The sequence below is a fragment of the Hyaena hyaena genome, unplaced genomic scaffold, assembly GCF_003009895.1.
Source record: "Hyaena hyaena isolate Hyena2069 unplaced genomic scaffold, ASM300989v1 scaffold_1127, whole genome shotgun sequence".
NCBI classification, from domain to species: Eukaryota; Metazoa; Chordata; class Mammalia; order Carnivora; family Hyaenidae; genus Hyaena; species Hyaena hyaena.
Window position 1 is genome coordinate 309,409 of NW_024081762.1, and position 23,761 is coordinate 333,169.

The following is a 23,761-nucleotide window of genomic DNA, read 5'->3' on the forward strand; positions in this document are numbered from 1 at the left end:
GCCCTTGAAATGACATGGTCATGTGACCACAAAAGTAACTGCCCCACACAGTGAAAGAGAGAGGAGAAAAAGCATTTACAAGCAAAGCAAGTTGGTGCATTTCTCTCTGCCTTCCCTTCTTAGACAAGACTTTTCTTTTGTCCGTGCTCAACTGACCCTTCAAACCCCAATCAGCTGTTTGCCTAAAAAGCTAATCCTAATCAAGCAAAACCACAATGTGAATTTGATCCACAGATACTTATACTAGTCTCATGCACTCATGTGTGAAACCTGCCTTTGATTTTAGACTTAATTATCAAGTACACCGACTCCACTCTCATTTTCAGTGGTTTTCTATTCTTTATTGTGTAAATACTTATTACTGACCTTTCCAAATGTGTATTTAGGCTGGTACTTTGCCACAACTTCAGATTTATGTCATGCTGGCATCTCCAAATCAATTGTCATTAAGCGGTACGCAGCGTCCGGATAAATGACTACAGCCTCAAAACAGCTCTATCTAACTAGCAAAGTAGAAGCAACTTCAGCTGGGAGACTGGAGCTGTTCTATTTAATGGTGAGACAATTGGCCATAGAAAATTCCTCTTTTCTCGGAACTGGTTTTGATATATTTTTTTACTTGAGTTCTACTTCTCTTCAAAAAATACACAAAACATATGATACAAAAGACATTTTCAAAGGTTCTTCCACCAAAACTGTTGTAAGAATGATATGGAAAATTCCAGCCACCCAAAGAGTGACGACAATTTTCTAATATTAGACCTGGAAAATATTAAATCTGGAAATGCTGTATGTTTATTAAAAATCACATGGAATATTTTGGTAACATGATAATTAATGCTAAAAGGCTAATGCACATAGGGGTTTTTTCCTTCAGTGCAGTTCACAAGTAGCTATTTTAATCACCGTATTTATGGCTATGTACTTACAGAATAACTAAAATATTCTATGCAGACATAAACAGCAGAGAATAAAGTAGTATGAGTCATGCACTTGGCTCGGCGAGTCCTCCGTTACGCTATTTACCTACACGTAAAATATCTAGGGAGAACACCACTCATAACTTATTATTCTGCTTTAAAAAGATTGAAAAATAATCCAGAAACAAATAGAAAATTCTACGCAAGATCCTCTACCTACAAAAGTCAGTGCTCCTATCCTGAGGTCCTGAGCTGCCCATATGCACATACTGTTGTGTCTTAATTAGAGACTGATTACATTTAAGATCATTCTGTAGGAGAAAAATGATATTTTATGATGTTAAGTTATAAAGTAGAACCTGAGGGTATATATACAAGTTCTACAGAGTGTGTTGTCACTGTTCATATACATTATGACAACTTTGTTAACATATGAATCCAGAGCTGCTCAAGGAACCCAGGGTGCACCAACAAATACACAGCGGATGCCGGAAGATCAGAGGGCGCACACCATTTAGGAGCAGGCTGGACGTGGGGCTGGCCCACTCAGGGGCCCCGGAACTGGGGGGACACAGTGTGCGCCAACCGTCCCGCTCCGCTCCAGCCCCCCTCTGCTCCCCATCCACATCAGTGAGGGCTTTTCGTAACCCATCATTCCATGTGAATGGAGGCGTCAAGGAGAAGGGGAGGAACATCAGCTATTCTGAGACCTGCAAAATTCATGATATAACTGTGAAATCAACCATAAAATTGTGAAAGAGAATTCAGTATTTTCATCCGATAGACAACTCTATACTCCCTAGTTACATAAACCTCAAATCCACCCCTACGTTATCAAAAACTTAATATGTAACTGACTCCCTAAAACAGAAGCAAAATCAAGACCTATAGACAGCCCAGTTCTACCATTTCACAAGTATCCAACTTATACTTAAATGTAACTTTAAACTTATGTTTCAGAAAAAAAAAATTCCCTGTAGCAAAAAATAAATATTACCTTTATTATATCTGAAATTACGACAGACTCATAAACAGAAGCTTTAGGAATAATGCAGTATTTAAAAAATCTAAAAATCATTTAGGGTAGAAAAGTACAAGAAGATCCAGAATGTGCTGGAAATCTCAGAGCGTGGTAAAACAGGCAGTCCAGAGAAGCCTACGAAAATGGCATGAGAGCCGCTGCCGCTGTCATTCAGCCAGACTTTTATTCTATTTTTATCTATGATTATATCTGAAATATTTTCAGCTCGTTTATTTCACTGTATAGTACTAACATAAATCATTTACAAAAACTCATTGAAATTAAATAAGATGCGAAGAGGAAACAGCCAACTGTTTTCCTGTTTGTCTTGGATGTGAAAATAAGCAATTCTGAGAAAATTTTGAATGATTCAATCAACAAACATCCTTAGCACACCAGTACCATATTTTTTGGGGGGAAAACACATCTACTTTAGGCAAGTTTCAGGCAGTCTCTACCAGCATGACTGAATAAAGACAAACTGAATCCCCACATAAAGATACAGATTCAAAATCCTTTCCACATTGGGAGACACACTTTGCAGCAGATTTACTTTCCGAACTGCATTCTATTTGATCTCATGTTAATCTGACATTCCAATAAACTGCTATATACTTGAGCAATTTTCATTCTGTAGCACAAAGAGCCATGGAAATATACATGTCACAACAAAATTTCTCTTCATCTGGCAAGTTCTTTAAAAAGAAAGTGTATGAAAGTATTGACATTAAGCTTCTCCATTAGAGGAGATTTACCATAATTAAAACAAAGCTAAAAGAGCTTAGCACATAATTAGGGGGAAAGGATATTCGCGCCTCAGCTAGTCCGAGATAGAGAGAGAATAAACCAGTTTCTAGCTACAAAAATGTTTACTTTTTCTCTTGTAATCATGCATTGGAAAATGTAACGAGAAACTAAATCAAGTTCCTAAACTTAAGGAAAATATTCCAGTTGCAAATGAGCCGTCATCAATGCATGAGCACTCAAAGAACAAAAATTCTCAACCAAAACATTTCCTTACCCTGGCAAAGAAAAAAGGTCTTCTTATCCCACACCCCTCTTTTCTTCAACATCAGAAATATTTATGAAATATTTATTGTTGGGTTTAGCTTTTTTTTTTTTTTTTTTTTTTTTTTACTAAGAACTATTAAAATGAAATTTCTTTAGGGGCGCCTTGGTGGCTCAGTCGGTTGAGCATCCGACTTCAGCTCAGATCATGATCTCAGTCTGTGAGTTCGAGCCCCGCATCAGGCTCTGTGCTGACAGCTCAGAGCCTAGAGCCTGCTTCTGATTCTGTGTCTCCCTCCCTTTCTGCCCCTCCCCCACTGCACTGTTTCTCTTTGTCTCTCAAAAATGAATAAACGCTAAAAAAGTTGTTTTTCTAATGAAATTTTTTTTATTAACAACACAGGAATTATACTTCGGCAACCCTAATACCAACAAAAAGGGAAAATAAAACTGTGTTTCACAGAAGACTAATGTGCTGGCTGCAGCAGCCTCGAACTCCACTAAATGCCAACATTCTTTAAACTAATTTCAAGAAAGAAGCACAAACCAAGAGATACAAAATTACTCAATAATTCATTTGTGTTGAAAACAGGGCTGTGAAATGAGGAGAGAAAACCAGACTGATATTCTGTTCTTCACTGACAGACTTGAAGTTTTTTCCTCCTGCTGAATATTAGATAAAAACCATTTCTTTTTTTTTTTTTTTAATGTTTTATTTATTTCTAGGAGAGAGAGACAGCGTGAGCAGGGGAGGGTCAGAGACAGATGGAGTCACAGACTGAAACAGACTCCAGGCTCCCAGCTGGCAGTCAGCACAGAGCCCGACGCGGGGCTCGAACCAACCGCGAGATCGTGACCTAAGCGAAAGTCGGAAAGTCGGACGCTTAACCGACTAAGCCACCCAGGCACCCCTAGATAAAAATCATTTCTGAGTGCCCTCTGCTCTGATCCCTTTCTTAGTGCACTGATGATACGAAGACAAGAATGCTTCCAGTCCATCAAGTGCCTTAGCACCAGCTCTGAAATCTATCCAAGGTCACGTACTACTTGTTTCTCAGTGTTCTGATCCCAGCCACTAGCCAGCTCTACTCTCAACCACAGCGAGAACCACTAAAACGGTTCTTTGCCTTCACACTTAACCCTCCACAATCCATTCACTAGAGAGTAGCCTCAGAGGTCTTTTTAAATCAAATCTTGTCATTCCCCCATTTAAAAACCTTTCCATGGCTTTCAACTCATAAGAGTCAAACGGTCACCTACAAGACCCTACATGACTGTTCCCTGGCGACCCCTCCTTGCCCATGGCTCTCCATGCTGGCTCTCCTACCACTCCCAAATGAGGGTCTCTGAGCTGGGCACGACCGACACCTCGGGCAGGATGCTTCTTGGTTGTGGGGGGCTGTCCGTGCCCTGCAAGGATGCTGAGCAGCACCCCGACCTCTACCAACTTGGTACCAGTAGCATCTGCACCCTCACTGTTTCCAGACAACCAAGTGTCTCCAGACCCTGCTTTTAGAGAAGCCACGGCCCCGTTCCCTCTCTTTCCCTCTACGCGAAATGCTTACCCCTAACACTTGGGCTGTATGGCTGCTTCCTCATCATTATGGGGTCAGCTGAGCTGTTTGGGCCTCTACGTAGAGAGGCCTTTTCTGCACATCCTGTGTAAAGCTGCACCTACTTCCATCATAGGTACAGCCCAGCATTTCACGTAAGAGGGAACAAAGTAGGGGCTCAAAAGAACCGTTGAAAGAATGCATACATGTCAGTATTTGTGAGAAAAGTACTTCAGCGGCAAGATCGTAATATTTAATATATGATCCCACAGCAGCTCCCTGATACTGTTTGTCTGCGACTCTCGAATGCACACCCACCAATGTACCATTGATTCTTGCCTCAGAACGTGCTGGTAGCATTACTGTCAGTAACAGGGAATGTGTACGTGTTCACAGCACCTTAACAGTCCAACACCAGAGCATCCTTCCAAATGCGGTGAACAGAGAGGTCCGTGAACTGCTCAGGAGAGCACTGGAAGCTCTAACACCCAACCCATAGCTCAACTTAGCCATGGCGAAGGGAACGGACAGGAAAGGCTCGCCGTTATATCTTAACAGTCACTCTTCAATTTATCTTAAGTGGGTACAAAAAGGTCAATAATTTTTATTTGAAAAATAAAAACAAATGAGGGAAACACATGACTTTGGTTACTCAAAGGCAAAAGGCTATAATGAATGAAAGGTGAGAGCCGAATCTTAGTTATCAACTGGCTTTTAGTGTTTTCACGTGCACTGGTGAAACTGTTCCGGTTAATCATATTCTAAATAGTTAAACCGTGTAAAATTGTAAAGTGTCTGATCAGTAATCCAACTGTATTCCCTTCAACTCCAAAAAAGACTGATTTGCTGAAGCCACAAATGTCCCTGTCATTGTTTCTGGAATCGTTTTTGTATTGATACCTTGAATACACGCTTTGATAACATCAACGCAGTTGCTCTTTTTAAAATGACGTCATTGCTCCCAATTACTGAAATAGATGTCTAGGTATTTCATCAAAGTTGCTGCCTTAAACAACTATCACTCATGAGAGGACGGACAGGAGAACGCTGGGGAGGGCAAGCGCAATCTCGCGGCCTGGTGCGCGGAGGGGAGGGGTGGGGAGGAAACGCCAGCACCTACCAGTTGTGCACCATGAGTTTCTGCACGGCCAGAAGCGCGTTGTAGCGAACCTGCTGGTCCTCATGGTGCATGTGGTTCATCACCAGCTGCTTCCCGCCAAGCTGTTCGATAACCCTGCGGAACAGAAGCCACTTGGTGAAGATGTGCAGTGACTAGTTTTTTTTTTTTAATGTTTTACTTATTTCTGAGAGAGAGAGAGAGAGAGGGAGGGAGGGAGGGAGGGAGGGAGGGAGGGAGATACAGAATCTGAAACAGGCTCCAGGCTCCAAGCTGTCAGCACAGAGCCTGACACGGGGCTCGAACCCATGAACTCTGAGATCATGACCTGAGCCGAAGTCGGATGCTTAACCGACTGAGCCCTCCAGGCGCCCCAGCAGTGACTAGTTCTAACTCATGCTGTTGGCCAGGAGAAGGCCCACATACCAGAGTGCCAAGGGAGCTTAAAGGGAAAAGTTACAATATGGTAAGTAAACCAACATGTATCTTTTTTTTTTAGTTTGTTTTCTGAATCACAGATTTAACATATTCAAAGATACTCTCTTTTAAATTCCCCCTGGTAGATTAGCTGTTCCTCTCATTTCCCGATCCAGGCACATATCTACCTGGTATCTTGGACTGCTGTATTCTCAGTTGCTGAGTGTTAAACTTCTTTCTGACCAGTATTTCTGGCTTGCTTAAAATCAGCATACTAAACGCCACCTAATGTCTGTAACAACATCAGATCACTCTCAGGTCCCCCGGCTGCCGTGCTGGAAGACAGGCTCAGATGCGGACGCAGGGAACACGGGGTTAAAAAACGCCTGGTAGAAGCCATGTTAATTTCCTGAGAAAGATTTGATTTTTAAGATATCTGCCCTTTCTTATAATGATGTGATATGCCACATGATCTCCTGGCCAGTGAAACAGGGGAGAAAATTCCTACCCTCAAGGGCACCGTGATGACTGACAACTGGCACTGCTTCCTGTCACTGTGTCCCCTAAGACCACGAAAACTCCAGTCACTACAGATGCAAAAGTGAAGTGAAAACGGCAATTTGCTTCATGAACGAAAGAGGTTCTCTGTTCTGCCGCAAGGGTACAAGGGTGTGGCTGTGGGGGGCGCTGTGGGGGCTCCCAGGCCCAGCGGGGGCGGGGCGGGGGGAGGGAGGAGACAGCAGCGCCACCACCACAGAGTCAGCCATAGCGCAGTAGGAACTCTGGCGACACAAGAGTCTTGAGGATCAGTGGATCAAGGTCAAGGGTGAGAGAGAGGCTTTTATCTGTATACCTTTTTATACTTTATTTTTAAAACATCTTTTTTGAAAAATAAATTGAAATGGGGGGGGGGAGAGTACAGTATAATTATAACCAAACATTAATTGAGTGCTTACCATGCGTCAGGTACTGGGCTTTTAAAACCTTACTTTATCTAACATCAGCTCTGCTCTTTCTCAGATTTGTTAACATTAAGTCATTTAATCTCGTAAATGCCTTCCTGGAAAACAAAGGGAACAAGGGTACCTCCTTTATGGTATGGTATTAAGCCCAAAGGCCACAAAGCCCCAGTCCCTGCAATATGGGGGACCCATGTCTGCTGCTATGATGATGATAACAGTGTTTGACAGTGAGGGTGATGGGGGCACAGGGCCGGCTCCCCTCAACCTATTCTCGCTGTAGTCAAAGTGATCTTCCCCAGTCTGAATCGTCACTTTCCCTGAAAAACAATAGTCAACTGGGCCTTCACAGTCTGAGCTGGAATTCCTGTCTGAGGGCCTCACAGAGTACAGTCACATATCTGTGCTCTCTGCACACTGACTCCCTTGACCTTCTTTCAGCTCCTTCAGCCACAGGGCCTTAGCACATGCTGTTTTCTCTCCCAGAAGCTTTCCCACTTCAGTAACACATAACTTCTACTCATCTTTCAGATCTTGCCTCAAGTGCCAGAGAAGCCTTCTCCCTCCCCACACAATCCCCCAAATACGCCCTCTACATGGTACTTTGTATCCTTCTTTCATTGTATTCATCTGAGTTGCAATTTTATACCTGAATGACTTTTTAAAATATTACATTTGTCTTCCTCATTATACAAGATCCATGAAAGCCTAAATACGCAGGGTTTTGCTTACCCTATATTCCCAAGGACTCAACACAGAATGCCCTCATGCCCTCATGAAATACCTATTAGCTATATTATTACATTTATTAATATGTACTACAATAATAACAATGTCTGTTACCACCTAGTTTATTTTTCTCCAAATGGCATCATTAAAGGACAAGGAAGCCTTCAAAAAACACAGGCTTTATTACAGCAAACTGCCTGGAGATGACCCTCCCTCCACTGCTCTGGCACCCTATTGCTAGAATTCCAAGTAACTGTAACAGCACTTACTATCGGCCAGCTATTCATCTCTGCACTTTCCATCATTCACTCTTCCGAGAGCTGTGAAGAGTCTAGGATGGCCAGCGGGATAAGCAATAGAGAACAAAAATGTAAAAGAAAAATACACAAGTCGAGAGGAACACTGAAGGAAAAGAGAGTCACGGTCCAGTGTGCCTCCTTCTCACATACGCTCAGACTTCTCCGCTGCCGCTACAAAATACGCGCCTGCCTATGCTGATGAGCTAACTAGACATCAGTTTACCTAACATCTTTGTAACCGTGTACATTTTTTGGAACTGCTGAAATGGATACGTACCCATGTATAATGTGATGATAGTAATACCAACTCCTTCTGCCTCGGCACCAACTGAGATGCCGAATCCACAGATACCAGACACTAAAGTGAAACTAAACTGTGAGACGACCTCACACACAGAATTTCCAAAGAACCCTAATGATTTTTAATCCCCTTAGGGATGAAATGCTATTTCTAACATGAAAGGAGCCAAGGAGGGGAAGGTTGACGTCTGAGTGTTCTGTGGAACGTGACGGGCCCCGAGGTAGGTCCCCGTCCTGCAGGAAAGAAAAAGGTGCTGATGGCTTCCAACCCCATGGCACGGACACCACACAGAGGCAGCCATATGTTCCCTGCGGTCCAGAGGACAATGGCCTGAGCCTGAGGGGCTGCAGTAACCCACAGCAGCAGGGAAGAGGACCGTGTCAGGACCGGCTGACATCCCCAGAGCCGGGGGTGCCGAGAAGCCTGAGCCGCGCCGTGAGCCCGATGAAGCACACAGTGGCTCGGCCCCGTCTACAGGAGCTGTGGGGGGTGGCCCAGAAAAGGTGCCTCCAATGAACCCAAAAAGTGCTCCCACGAGAAATGGTCAGCTTCAGACGCCCACCAGGGTGGGAGAAGAGAAAGCGGCCATCTGTCATAGCAAGTAAGAACAACGCTGCTTCTCCCCATCGCCTCCGCCTTCCCCATTCACCAGCCTCAGGAAGATGGAGGCAACACAGGCAAGCTTGGGGAAGCAGAGCCAGGAAGAGGAAGGACTGTGGGCCTGCACCCGCTGAGGGCATCACAGAGAAAAGAGAGACGCCCTCCTTGTGCATGAGTAGGGAGAAGAGCTGCTAAATGTCTTCAACCAAACCCTTTCTGTGATTTAAAATGATCACAGGGCTGTTATCTAGGCATGAGGGGAAAAGTACTGCAAGCCACCTAGGTTTTCATCCAAAGGCATGAAAAGATTATCATCACTGAATACATTTTAAAGGGGTTTTGGGACTAAATCTAAAGTTGTTCTTAGCGACAAACTGCCTATCCAGCTGTCCAATCTGCATCAGCACATATGAGCTCCTCTTGGGGGTTGTCAGGGCCGGCTTCTTTCTCCTGCTATTTAACGCTCACCCCTGTCTCCACCTGCCCTTGCCTACTCCTCTGAGGGGACTTCTGTGCTTGGTGAGTTTGGAAGCAGGACTCCAAGACACACTTGTCCACTGTCTCTTTTCTCTTCTGCTCTGGGCCAGTGCCCCTTGGGGTTAATGGGTTCAGTAACGGAAAGACACACCACAGTCTCCAAAACGGACTTTACCAGTGAATATTCTATTTTGGCCTCTATCTGTTACCTCCTTTGTCAAGTATCTCAAATAGTTTGGAATTCAGGCAAGCAGGATAGGAATTATTTATTGGGCCCCATCTGGACACCTCCAGCATGTAGAAAATACAGTCGACTCTCATTATTTATGGTAGCTGTGTTCTAGTAAAGTCACCATGAACACAGATTTAGTGAAATCTGGGGACTCCTGGGGAAATACAGGATTACGTTCCCGCCAGCCTCTGGTCACAACATTCTTATCAACTTATCGATACAAAGCCGTGTTTTACATGTTTCTATTTGAAGACAACTTATTTAACCGATGTTGTTGATTCATTAACATTGAACTCACAGCCAACAGCATTATAGCTCATGCCCGAATGAAGCTTATCTAATGTATGCACTTCCTCTGTGAGGCACATCACAGCCTTCCTCTACTCAGGAACACTGGAGAGAACCTCAGCACTGTGCTCGGGGGCCATTTTACACAGTGAAATCACCAACAAAAAGCACAAAAATGCAAAGTAAATGACACTAAACAAATCCCAAAAAAAGACACCGGCTTATAGCCCAAGAACTAAGATGACAAGGCAGAGTATAACCTTGTTTGAGTAGCTGTGTGTCCAGCAATTCAAATGTCCCTCTGCCCTGCACATGTCCACAAGTGATCTCGAAATCATGAGTATTAATTTGGGGACTATAAATAAATCTTAACAAATAGGCAAATTCACAAACATAGAATCTGTGAAAAATAAGGGTCAACTGTATATGAGTAAATATAATCTCAGAAAGCTGCCATATTATGTATAAAATATGATGGATTTAAAACAGAGATAACATACCATTTTTATACATGTCAGTCAGATTGCTAATACCTCACAGTTTGTACCTCATGTAATCCCACAACAAATGTGCTGCCTACCCCTCTACAAAGTGGTTGTTTGACATTTTAAACCCTTGCCCGTCTATACTATCTTCTCCTATTACCAGCAGCAAGTTTTGAAAACTTTTGCTTTTAATAATCTACATTTTTTATTGTTTATAGTATTCATATTATATAATATATAATATATTATATTAATTTTCAAACTATAAAGGTGACTGCCCTCCACTCCAGAAATTCCAACAGATCTCACAGAGGGATGGACAATCTCCACTCTACTGACCCTCACTGCTATAAAATACACATTTTTCTGTCTTCTGAATTTAATTGAAAAAAGACAGCGTACTTAAATGATTTGATTTAGAACTAGATCCAAGCACTCTGTTCATAAGCTATTGTCTAATAGGGAAAAACTTGCTAACTGTATTTCAAAACAAGTTGAGTCAACAGCATGTTAGGCTTTAAAGATTGAGAATACTATAATACGCGATTAACAAGCTCAGTGCTGGTTAAGAACTTTTAAGGAATGTACCAGCTGGTGGAACACAGAAATGTAACTGTAGAGTAATCTTTAAATATCCTAAAAAGTACAGCACTATTTTTGTGTGTTGTAAAGGTCTTTTTCCTCTTAATGTAGATCTGTAATATGTAATTCAGGCTTCCAGCAGCAGCGTGTGAGAACAGTGTCTTAGTCACATAAAATACCGATGAGGATTCTATTGCTTAATATTCAATTCACGGCTGATGAAATCATATCACATTACAACACATTATAACGTATTATAATCCCACAACATATTGCTAAAAATGGTTAAGTTACATGTATGATCCCGTTGACACACAAGTAGGCACTACCATGTCCATGTAACAACACACCCTCTAGAGTCTACAAGGTTAATAGCACAGAAATCATTGTTCTGTTCACTATTCTGTATTATTCTATTTTGTTCCCCTTAAGATTTTTAAAAACAAAAATAAGTCAGGAAAATATTTACCAGACTTCTAAATGGGCAAGCTCTTTCTAAGCATAAAAGTAGTGAAAGAAACCACAAAGGTTTTCACGGGATGTAAGCTCCATGACGCAATAATCAAAACAGTGCCCAGAGCAGACCAGATGGTCAATCAAACATTAATGCCGGGGCGCCCGGGTGGCTCAGTCGGTTAAACGTCTGACTTCAGCTCAGGTCGTGATCTCACAGTCTGTGGGTTCGAGCCCCATGTAGGGCTCTGTGCTGACAGTTCAGAGCCTGGAGCCTGCTTCTGATTCTGTGTCTCCCTCTCTCTCTCTAAAGAGCCCTCCTCCACTCGCACTCTTTCTGTCTCTCAAAAATAACCATTAAAAATTTAAAACAAAAAACATTAGTGCTTAGTGAATTAATGAATTTCAATATATGTTAACTGAAACATACATGATAAAAATCTTACAAACAATAATGTAAACAGCAAACTTTAAAAATCTCTGTCTTAAATGTAGCAACTAAATTCCCCGTAAATCACGTAAGTAATCAAAATACAAAGTGAAAAGCACCAGGTACCAGTCTCCCTGTGAGACTGTAAAGAGAAATGAATACATTCATTGCTGCTGGGAGGGCGGTAAAGACGCTATTCTCACATGCTGCTGCCCTACATTTAATAATGTTTTTAAAATCTCAGAAGTACTTATATACCTTCTCTCACGGGATGGATTTAAGGGGCCAGAACAAAGAAAATAATCAGAAAGGTTTACAAAGATGTTCACTGTGTTTTTACAATAATGGAAATCTGGGAACATATCAAATAGCCACTAGTAAGATTTGAGCAAACTGGAATACATTTATCTATAGGTAGCACTAATTTATATTTTTAAAAATTTGCAGATGAGAAATACTCAAAAAATGAATAAAAATAGGACATAAGAGATATTATAATCAACATTTTGGAAGAAAAAATGTATGCATAGAGGGGGAAAAAAACCCAAAAATAAATAAACCATTATTTTTACCTCAGAGCTGCAGTACTGTTTTTTCTTTATTACTCTTTTCCATATTTTTCAAGTTTTCTATAGTAAGAATGTTCCTATTCATGATGACTCTCATTTAAAAAAGATAAATTAATTGGGTTTTACCGATGAAAAGTTAATGGCACCATCAAAATAAGCTACTAAGTTTTATTTGTAAGAGCTACACTAGGCTCTGTACAAAAGGAAACAAAGACATGTACCTCATAAAAGGTGCGCATTTTAAAAGAATAAGGAATATTTTTGATAGTTCTTTCTCTCCACATTTACTATGCCCTACTTTGTGGTCAACAATATGCTTAGACAGACACAGTTCCCTTTTCACAGGTCACAGTCCGGTGGGGCGAGGGGACAGAACAGGTTATCTTCGCAGAAACTGAACCGTGCTTGAGAACAGATATATGTAAAGAAAAGTGGACAGATTTTTGTGTTTTAAAGGCAGTGCACTGGTTCTCCAGAAAAAAAAAGAGAAGAATTTTTCCATCAGTCAGTATTTTTACTTGAAAAGACAGAAACCTGACTGCCTGATTAGCACAGTGTGAGCATTTCCTGAAAGGCGACTGCAGCTTGGAAGTCTGGGGGCCACGCGTGAAGGCTTGTCCGGACTGAAACACAATCGAGCTGCCCGGCTAGTCAGCGGTCCGCCAAGGGCGTGGCTTGGCCAAGTGCACCAGGGGCTGCGGCGCAGCGCCGTAAGTTTCTTCTGCGAACACCCAGACACCGGGCGCTCCTGCCTCCCCTCCCCATGGGGCTTGGCCACCAACCCCCACACAGTTAAAAATCCACATATCATTTTTGATACCCCATAATTTAACTATTCTTAGCCTATGGTTGACTGGAAGTCTTACTAAATAACAAACAGATTTTCAAATTTAGCAGCAATAAAAACAAGAAAAGAAAGTGGGTAGACAAAGTGTGTATGATTCAAGCATTCTGTTATCAATACCTTGGTAAAAAGCCCACAGACAAAATCATTTCTGTAACTGACACCAGAGTTATCAGTAATTTAAACGTGAATTAGATTTTTTGAGTATTGATTTTTTTAATATTTATTTCAAATTGTGGGTGTGTAAACCCACTGACAATCTATTTATTACACTTGAGAAACACACCCATGTAGGAAGATGGGGGGATGACTTCACAGAGAGAAAATGCTACAATTTTTCAAGCAGATTCAAAGAGAATGAGAGTCTTCAAGGAACTATGTGATAAGAAGAAAATAATTTGAAAATATATCTCAAAGAAGGAGCAGAAGATTATATAGAAATGAAGTTACTCTGAGAGATACTGGTGAGGGGCTTCAAAAAAAGAATAAATATGCTAGCCCATGGGTCCATGTAAGCCACCGGAAGGAAAGAGAGAAACAGTAGCGTGCCAGAGTGTCAGGCAAAACAAAAACAAAAACAAGTGCTTCGGCACTGAGGACTGACACAGAGGATGACAGCAGCGATGTAGCCTGGACAAGGGGAAGCCTGGAGTGTGAGACAACCCTTCATCAGGGGAGAAAGTAGGGAAGGGAGAAAAGATGGGACGCGGCAGAACTGGATTATGTGAAGGCATCACAGGCTTCTGCTTAGCAGCAGATGTGATATAAAACAGTGTATCCATTAGACACATTTGAAACACTAGCTGATGATAACAACTCAGTACTGTAAGAAGGTAAGTTCCTAAATAAGCTTTTCACCACCGTTATGATTCTAGAATGAGGATATTTTATATACACAATGGACTACTACTTGGCAATGAGAATGAATGAAATCCTGCCATTGTAGCAACGTGGAGGAACTGAAGGGTGTTATGCTGAGTGAAATAAGTCAGGCAGAGAAAGACAGATACCATGTGTTTTCACTCATAGATGGATTTTGAGAAACGTAACAGAAGACCATGGGGGAAGGGAAGGGGGAAAAAAGTTACAGAGAGGGACTGTGGCAAACCATAAGAGACTCTTGGATACAATGAACGAACTAAGGGTTGGTGGGGGTGAAGGAGAGGGGAAAGTGGGTGATGGGCACTGAGGAGGCCACTTGTTGGGATGAGCACTGGGGTGTTGTATAGAATTCAATAAGACAATAAATTACAAGCAGCATATCAAAAGAATCATCCACCAAGATCAAGTGAGATTCATTCCTGGGTTACAGGGCTGGTTCAACTTCGCAAATCAATCAATGTGATACATCATATCAATAAAAGAAAAGATAAAAACCATATGATCCTGTCAATAGATGCAGAAAAAGCATCTGACAAAATACAGCATCCCTTCTTAATAAAGACTCTAGAGAAAGTTGGGATAGAAGGAACCTACTTAAACATCATCAAAGCCATCTATGAGAAGCCTTCAGCTAACATCATCCTCAACGGGGAAAAACGGAGAGCTTTCCCCCTGAGAACAGGAACACGACAGGGATGTCCACTCTCACCACTGTTGTTTAACATAGTGCTGGAAGTCCTAGCATCAGCCATCAGACAACAAAAGGAAATCAAAGGCATCAGAATTGGCAAAGAGGAAGTCAAACTTTCACTCTTCGCAGATGACATGATACTCTACATAGAAAACCCGACAGACTCCACCAGAAGCCTACTAGAACTGATCCAAGAATTCAGCCAAGTTGCAGGGTACAAAATCAACGTACAGAAATCGGTTGCATTTTTATACACCAATAATGAAGCAACAGAAAGAGAAATCAAGAAACTGATCCCATTCACAATTGCACAAAAAACCATAAAATACCTCGGAATAAACCTAACCAAGGATACAAGAGATCTGTATGATGAAAACTATAGAAAACTTATGAAGGAAATTGAAGAAGACACAAAGAAATGGAAAAACATTCCATGCTCATGGATAGGAAGAATAAATATAGTTAAGATGTCATTACTACCTAAAGCACTCTACACATTCAATGCAATTCCAATCAAAATTGCACCAGCATACTTCTCAAAACTAGAACAAACTATCCAAAAATTTGTATGGAACCACAAAAGACCCCGAATAGCCAAAGTAATACTGAAAAATAAAACCAAAACGGGAGGTATCACCATCCCAGACTTCAGCCTCTACTACAAAGCTGTCATCCTCAAGACAGTATGGTATTGGCACAAAAACAGACCCATAGACCAATGGAACAGAATTGAGAACTCAGAAGTGGACCCAAAAGTATACAGCCAACTGATCTTTGACAAAGCAGGAAAGAATATCCAATGGAAAAAAGACAGCCTTTTTAACAGATGGTGTTGGGAGAACTGGACAGCAACATGCAGAAGAATGAAACTAGATCATTTTCTCACACCATGCACAAAAATCAACTCAAAATGGATAAAGGACCTGAACGTGAGACAGGAAACTATCAACACCCTAGAGGAGAAAGCAGGAAACAACCTCCTTGACCTCCACCGCAGCAACTTCTTACTTGACACATCCCCAAAAGCAAGGGAATCAAGAGCAAAAATAAACTGTTGGGACCTCATCAAGATTAAAAGCTTCTGCACAGCCAAGGAAACAACCCAGAAAATTAATAGGCAACCAACGGAATGGGAAAAGATAGTTGCAAATGACATATCAGATAAAGGGTTAATATCCAGAATCTATAAGGAACTCACCAAACTACACGCCCGAAAAACAAACAACCCAGTGAAGAAATGGGCAGAAGACATGAACAGACACTTCTCCAAAGAGGACATCCAGATGGCCAACAGACACATGAAACGATGCTCAGCATCCCTCCTCATCAGGGAAATACAAATCAAAACCACACTGAGATACCACCTCACGCCAGTCAGAGTGGCTAAAATGAGCAAATCAGAGAACTCTAGATGCTGGCGAGGATGTGGAGAAACGGGCACCCTCCTACACTGTTGGTGGGAATGTAAACTGGTACAGCCCCTCTGGAAAACAGTGTGGAGGTTCCTCAGGAAACTAACAATAGAACTCCCTTATGACCCAGCAATAGCACTGCTAGGAATTTACCCAAGGGATACAGAAATGCTGAGGCATAGGAGCACATGTACCCCAATGTTCATAGCAGCACTCTCCACAATAGCTAAAACATGGAAAGAGCCTAAGTGTCCATCAACAGATGAATGGATCAAGAAGATGTGGTTTATCTATACCATGGAATACTACATGGCAATGAGAAACAATGAAATCTGGCCATGTGTAGCAACATGGATGGACCTTGAGGGTGTTATGCTGAGCGAAATAAGTCAGGCAGAGAAGGACAAATATCATATGTTTGCACGTATAGGAGGATTAGGAGGAACTTGACGGAGGAACAAGGGGGAGAAGAAGGGCGGAAATGGTGGGGGAAAGGGAGAGAGGCAAACCATGAGAGACTCTTGAATGCTGACAAAAACTGAGGACTGATGGATGTGGGGGGGAGGGGGGATGGGCATGGAGGAGGACACTTGTGGGGATGAGCACTGAGTGTTATGTGGAAACTAATTTGACAATAAACTATTTGTAAAAAAAAAAAAAAAGACAATAAATTACATTAAAAAAAGAACTTTCAGAATAAAAAGAAAATAATAATAATAATAAAAATAAAAAATAGAATGAGGCTATCTTATCTAGATTTGCTTTTTAGCTTCCCTTTCCAAAAGTACTATAAATAAGTCCAGTTACATATCTAGGAAAGATCCATCTATCATCTATTTTTCATGTTAAATATATCTTAGATGGGCTAGGGACCTTGGCTATTAGCTATATTTACATAAAAGTAAAATCTGTCTTTATTTTTATCTAAAGATCTTCAATTTTTTTCGTAATAAAATAGGCTATTTTAAAATGGTATTAATGTTAGATGGTTCTTAATGTCACAGTGTCAAGAACCACGAAAGATCTTGGCTTTTATCCCACTTGGCAAGCAAGTAAAGCTGCCACAGTTTCATAAATGCCGGTAGAGGACATGAGATCCCTGGGTCAGAGACTGATAGGTTGTCATTCAAGGTAAAGAGGTAGGAGGAATATAAGCACTTTGTGCTGCCTCCCCAAGCCACAATTTCCATAGGAAAACACGAAGAGAGCTAAATGAGCCCTGCACGCAGTGTAAAGAAGAGGAACTTTGAACTTAAGGAACCTAAACCTCTCATAATAGACAGTAAGCACCCTGCCCTTTGTTTGCAGGTATACATCTATTTGAAAAGGGCATTCAGTGCCTCAGTATGCAAGAAGGGCAAAAAGATGAGAGAAATGTTTCCCTACATATACCCTTATTTCTACATTCTCTTGCTTTCTGGCAAGTTTACCTGAATATGCCACTCCACGGGTCCCTGTGAATAATCTGGCTGCTGCAAGCGGAGATTAAATACATAGCACCAGAATAAAGTGACCTTGTAGTATTGATCTTATCCATGTCCCCCAAGGTCCTAGACCTAACCAACTGAAAATATACCATAAAACATCAGGGTCAACTTAAAATCCAATGGCTTTCCCCTTAAGTTTCTGTACTGACCTTCATAGTTGGCATTAATCAGGCACAAATGGATATATAAAGAATGTGCAGATTCTTCCTTGGCTCAAGAAGGAAGTCTCCAGGAATTCTGCCACCTAACTTGGCCAGTGAGTTGAAGCTAACTTGAGTGTCTTCCAGAGTTAGGGCGTATGGTATCACTGATCACTTCTTTTTGGGAAACTCCACTGAATCAGCAAAGGTAGCTCCTTTTAATAGAGATCTCCACATTCCTATGAGGACCACATGATCGACTGGTAGCGTTTCCTTAAATACTCAAAGGCTCCTTAGGACTACGCCTCATGTGTAAGCTTTGGGGAGGGAAGCAAGTTAATGCCTGGCCTTCACACAGGAAGTATAATACCAGAGGTATACTCATGGCCTCTGCAAAGAAAGTGTTTACATTTACAGTTGTTGGGCCCCCACGTGAGATCTTCATCCGTGGTGGTGGTGGTGAGGCAGGGCTGGGTGAGGGCAGACAAGCTGACAGCGCCCTCAGTGTGGCTTCCCAGATGGATGGTAAACCTGAGGCATCTCAGTTCAAGTCGAATAACTGAGTCCACACCTGGTTTCAGGAAAGACTGACCTACTTATCTATGGCACCAGATGGGTGATATTTATCTGCCCCTTGGAATGGCTGAGGGAGGCTTAGGGATAGACATGAAGAGCTACTGACAGGTATTTTGCCTGAGAGCTACAAAAGCTGTTATTGTCCCTTTGGTTTCCAATAGATTTCTCAGTAAGGTTAAGGGAATGGCCACCACATTGTGGCGATGCTCTCTGGAGGTAGATGGCAGATCGGCAGTCAATTAGACATAGAGTGTGCAACAGTTCACAGATCTTCATGAGGAGAGCTCTAGGGAAACCCCACTGACAAAGATTAATATTCTCCCTCCCCTGTATCTCTGGGGAATGAGATATTTTTCTGTTTGCAGGGGCTAAAGCTGTTACCCTTCCACTGCTACTCAATGTGTCCCAATCCAGCAGCTATAACTTCACCAATTTCCAGTCAGTGACTAAATGCATGCGAACCTCCGGTCTAGAAGGCTCAAGTGACAAGTAGGATGAGAGCATAGCTATAAAACTTGCAGAGACGGGCTATAGGAATGATGTCTGCAAGGAGGCTGGATAACACATCCTTCAAGCGTGTCTCCCCTCTTCAACAGCAATAACGTGGCATCCATCCATGGAAAAAGTGCCTTCATGGGAACTCTGGGATCCAGGTAGGGGCTGGGAAACCCTGCTGCACTCTCCAACTCAGGAAAGACACTTGGAGAAGGCGGGCTCACACCCAGACAGCTCACTCACTGGCTGTGGTCCTAGCTACAGACCCGGAAACGGCTCTGTACGCTGAGAATTCTGCTACAGTCCAGAAGGCTTCGGTTCTACCATCAACAAACTTTGCCAAGGGGCCTTGGAGGGGTCACACGTATGCATCCATCAGCTAACAGGCACGCCAACCTCAGTCCCGCTTGTGTGGATCTGAAATAGCCCTTAAACAGGCTTCAGGCCCTCTCTGCTGAGGTCTGGGAGCCGCGAGAAGGTAAGCCCAACAAACTGTCAGATTTTGAAAGGGCACTGTGACTGGTCTCCAGCCCACCCGGGCCAGTCCACAAACATTCGTGAGGGCACAGAGACCCAGCAGGAGACTGCAGGCTGCACCTTGTAAGTGGCTCTAACCCTACTACAAGGAGTCTGCCAGCAGGCCAGCCAGTCTCTGGCAGCCGGCAGGAGACATCTGGCAACGCTCCCAGGGATCCTGCAAAGGGCCCTATACTCAGCCCCAGCCCTCCCCAGCCAGTGCGTGAGCAGCACTGCTGGTCCAGCAAACCAGTGGGAGACACTCCCACCTGCACCCCAGAGATCCTGAGAGGGTCCTACACTAGGGTCGATTCCCTCCAAGCTGCAGTCACAAGCAGTCTTGCAGACACAGGGACCTGGTGGGGGGACACTCACACCGGTGTCTCGGGAGATGCTGACATGGTCCTAGACTCGGCGCCACGTCCTCCAGCCGAAGTCAGGGAGCGGTCCCACCCACCCGAGGGACCCTGGGGCGCAGATGCCCTTCTGTGTCTCCAAAGCCAAGTATGCATACTTCGGCCCCAACCAGGAATCCTGAAATAGTCCTGGAGCTCGGTGCCAGCCCCTCTCGGCCACGGCCCTGGGCCCATCCTGCCCACCCAGGGATCCTCAGTGACCAGGCGGCAGTCCTCCCTGGGGCTCGGCAGGAGGCACGCCCGTCCACACACCCAGTGAGAGGACAGCTGACGCAGGATGCAGCTGCGGAGGCTGAAACGGACCCTGTCCCGGCACTACCCTACTAAACAAGGTCCTGGACACACTCCCAGCCACCTGAAGACCAGACAGGAAACCAGGAACAAACCTGCCAACCATGGACCCCGCTGCAGACCCATCCCCCTGCATAACCCCCTCCAAGCCAGCACGAACATGCTTCCACAGGTAATCTCATCCATCAGCTCGGACGACAGAGAGGAGGCCATTATCTGCTGAAAATGGTCTTTAAAGTCTGGAAGAGGCATTAGCTCCTTCAAATGCACAAACATCAACGCAAGGCTACACAAACCATAAAGAATTAGGTAAATCTAACACTACTGAAGGCAACCAATAGTTTCAATCCCACAGAAATATGTATCTAAAATCTGCCTAACAAAGGATCAATACAATCATCTTACAGAAGCTTAATGAAGTGAAAGAGAACACAGACAGACCACTGAACAACATTAGAAAAATGACACATGGACAAATGACAACAAAGACATAGAAATTATAAACAGAAGCAAACAGCAGACCCGGAACCGAAGAATACAATGACAGAGCTGAAAACTACAACAGAGAGCTTTCCCACACAGACTTATGCACCTGCTGTCCGTAGGCCATCTGCTTCTGAAGTCCGCCGGAAATACAGTTCTATGTAAGACCAGGAGCAAGGGTTTGCTGGGCCAGAATGAGAACGTTCTGCAGCTCAAACACTTGAGTAATTCAGGAGCTACACTAAATAATTTTCTACTTTCCCTACAGTAGGTACCAATACCCGGAGTAGTTTCCTTATGCCACGTGCCTAATGTTCTTCTCTCATTCATCCTCCAGAAGAGCTTGGGGGTCTCTCCCCCTCCGCCGCCCCACTCTGTCTCTCCCAAAACATACAAATACACTTAAAAAATTTTTTTAGAAAAAAAAAAAAGACAAATATTTATGCACTACAAGAAAAAAGAGGGAGTTATGAAGTTAATTGTGGAATGTTAAAGGATGCAAATCACATCTCTGGTTCTTGTCAATTTTTGCTCACTTTGTAAGATGTTTTGGGCTTCAGGACACTGTTTTGTGATAAATAAGATAAATATGGTTATATGTCTCCTTATAGACAGCTTTGCTGACTACAAAATATTAACATTAACAGCAATGAAAGTAGCTAGTACTTACTGAGTACTTACCAGGTACCTAACAGTACTACTCTCATCACTGTACTGGGTTAGCTCATTCAGTCCTCACATCCGCCTCATGAGAAAGGAGTAGGACTCCATCCCAATTTGATAGATCAGGAAACCGATTCACAAGCAAAACAGCACTAATTCAAACCAAGGCTCAACACATCTCTGCTTTTCCAAATAGCATCAAACAGCCCTTGTTTACCATTAATGTTTTCTCCCTTGATATAATATTGGTACCTTACTTTCTTGCTTTCCCCCAAAATGCCTATCTTTTCTTTGTTACTGTATTTAAATGATTTTAAGTTATGTAGCCAGCACCATCTCCTCTGTAGAGCCTTATCTGTCTCATCCCACATGAATTCCTCTCTTTTCAATACTCTGAAATACAAAATTCTATTACCAAACATCTATTACAACTTTTCTTCACAGGTATAAATTTTCTTCAATACTGTGAATCTGCTAAGTTCAATATAATGTCTCATCATCTCTGCAACTACTGGTAGTAGTAGAAAAATAACCACCACACACAAAAGGGCCACTGAATTAAAATTACACAAACCAAAGAAGATCCTGAAGGTAAAATTTCTAACGTGAGCCCTGCTGGCCACGGCACAGTAGTATCATAGCTGTACGGATACTTTGATACTACCCATCTTTAACTCGGTTCATCAGAATTCCCCATATTATGGACATCTTGACCTCACTTACTCCATTAGCTCCTCTGCTAAACTAGTCTGTTACAAGGCAAGTACATTAGTTAGGATTTTATGTTGAGAGTTTCAGGAAACACGAGTTACTGGCTTTTCCCTTACCGTTTGCCCCGTGGATAATGCCGCACGTATTCTCCAACATCATGAGCAGCAACAGCTAAGACTTGTGGATCATCTGACACTTCCAGAAGTTTTGTCAAAATCCTGAAATAAAGTTAATCCAGAGAGATTGATTTCCAGTTCTCCCGTAGAGCACAACAGAGCACAGGTATAATGCAAGTGTCTCCGGAAAATAGGCATTTATAAATATAACGGTAATTTCTACAGATCTTACTATTATCTGTAACACATTACACATAAGAAGCTACATGTAAATTAACAGTTTTCCAGCTTTCATACATATGTAAAAGGTTACTTTCAGATTCACAATATATACTATACCTCACACCACTCCCAAATAATCAGGAACTCCCTCTCCTGCTCTCTCAAGAAAGACAACTAAAATGAGTTAATGGGATTTTAATACACAACTACCACTAAATTCTTGCCAATTATATTTTGAAAATTAAACACCTGTAAGCCTTTTGTTAGTATTAAGAAGTTACTTGAAGCCGTAATCAAGACGGAGCGTGCGCCCTGAGCACACATATCCTCCCTCTCTCCCTCCAAGTCTCACAAAGGACCTGAACTTGAACTTCACCAAACGGCCCAAATTCACAATCCTGGCTCCCTCGCTGTCCTACTACTTCCCGCACAGCAGCCACACAGGCCGAGTGACACCACCGCCAGAGCCTAACTGTGCTTGTGACAACGGGAGCCAACAGGACACAGAGAAGGCTCCCCTCTGCTGGGAGCTGGGGCCTTGACCTTGACTGCATAGTTCTGCCTCCTCCAGGACCTGGCCCGCATGTGTCCTCCTGACTGAAGGCAGACAGGATGCACCGCCCAGAATCCAATCCACTGGGAGATGCGGCCCATCTCACTTCAGAGTGAACTGAGGGGAGATCATTCAAGGCATCGATTATTTGAGCAATTGAAACTGCTCAAGGGCACAGAAACAAAAAGACAACTTCTCAACTCACCCCACAAATAGAGCATAAATGGGACAACCAATCAGAAGGAGTAATTTTTTAAGTCTTATTTATTTATTCTGAGACAGAGAGAGAGAGAGAGAGGGCCACAGAACTGTGAGATCATAACCTGAGCCTAAATCAAAGTCAGACACTCAAACGACTGAGCCAGACAGGTGCCCCAGAATGAGTAATTTTTTTAATGGGTAGGCAGAAGACGAACATATTTTTAAAAACTGCTTTTTGTTTTAAGATTGTACTTTTAAGTAATCGCTACATCCTGTTGGATGTAATACTAACAAGGCTAGAACTCATGGCCCTGAGATCAAGAGGCGCATGCTCTACCGACTGAGCCAGCCAGGCGCCCCCAAAACACTGCTTTCTAATATGCCAGCAATAGTCACTCACTTAGACAAAGATATATGAAAACCTTAAAGAATTAGTTAACTGAACCAGCAAAATACTGAAAAAATTATCTTTTCCGTTCTCAGCTCAAATATCACCCCTTGCTTAAGAGCCTCTGATCCCTTTAAGATAGTGTCCATCCCAGGGCACTATATATATATATATATATACATATATATATATATATATATAGTACCTTCCTCATCACCATCATTTTGTATCCCC

The 23,761-nt window shown here is 42.7% G+C and overlaps 1 protein-coding gene across 2 annotated transcripts in view; it reads right to left on the reverse strand.

Moving 5' to 3' along the window:
* The window catches only part of ATP6V1H (ATPase H+ transporting V1 subunit H), a 111,499-nt gene that overhangs the window by 21,518 nt on the left and 66,220 nt on the right, over window positions 1-23,761 (reverse strand). For both annotated transcript variants that reach the window (XM_039222446.1, XM_039222445.1), the window contains 2 exons: window positions 22,164-22,265; window positions 5,623-5,736 (listed from right to left, as the gene is read on the reverse strand). In XM_039222446.1, the coding sequence (XP_039078377.1) occupies window positions 5,623-5,736; window positions 22,164-22,265 (216 nt within the window). The remainder of the gene's footprint in view (window positions 1-5,622; window positions 5,737-22,163; window positions 22,266-23,761) is intronic.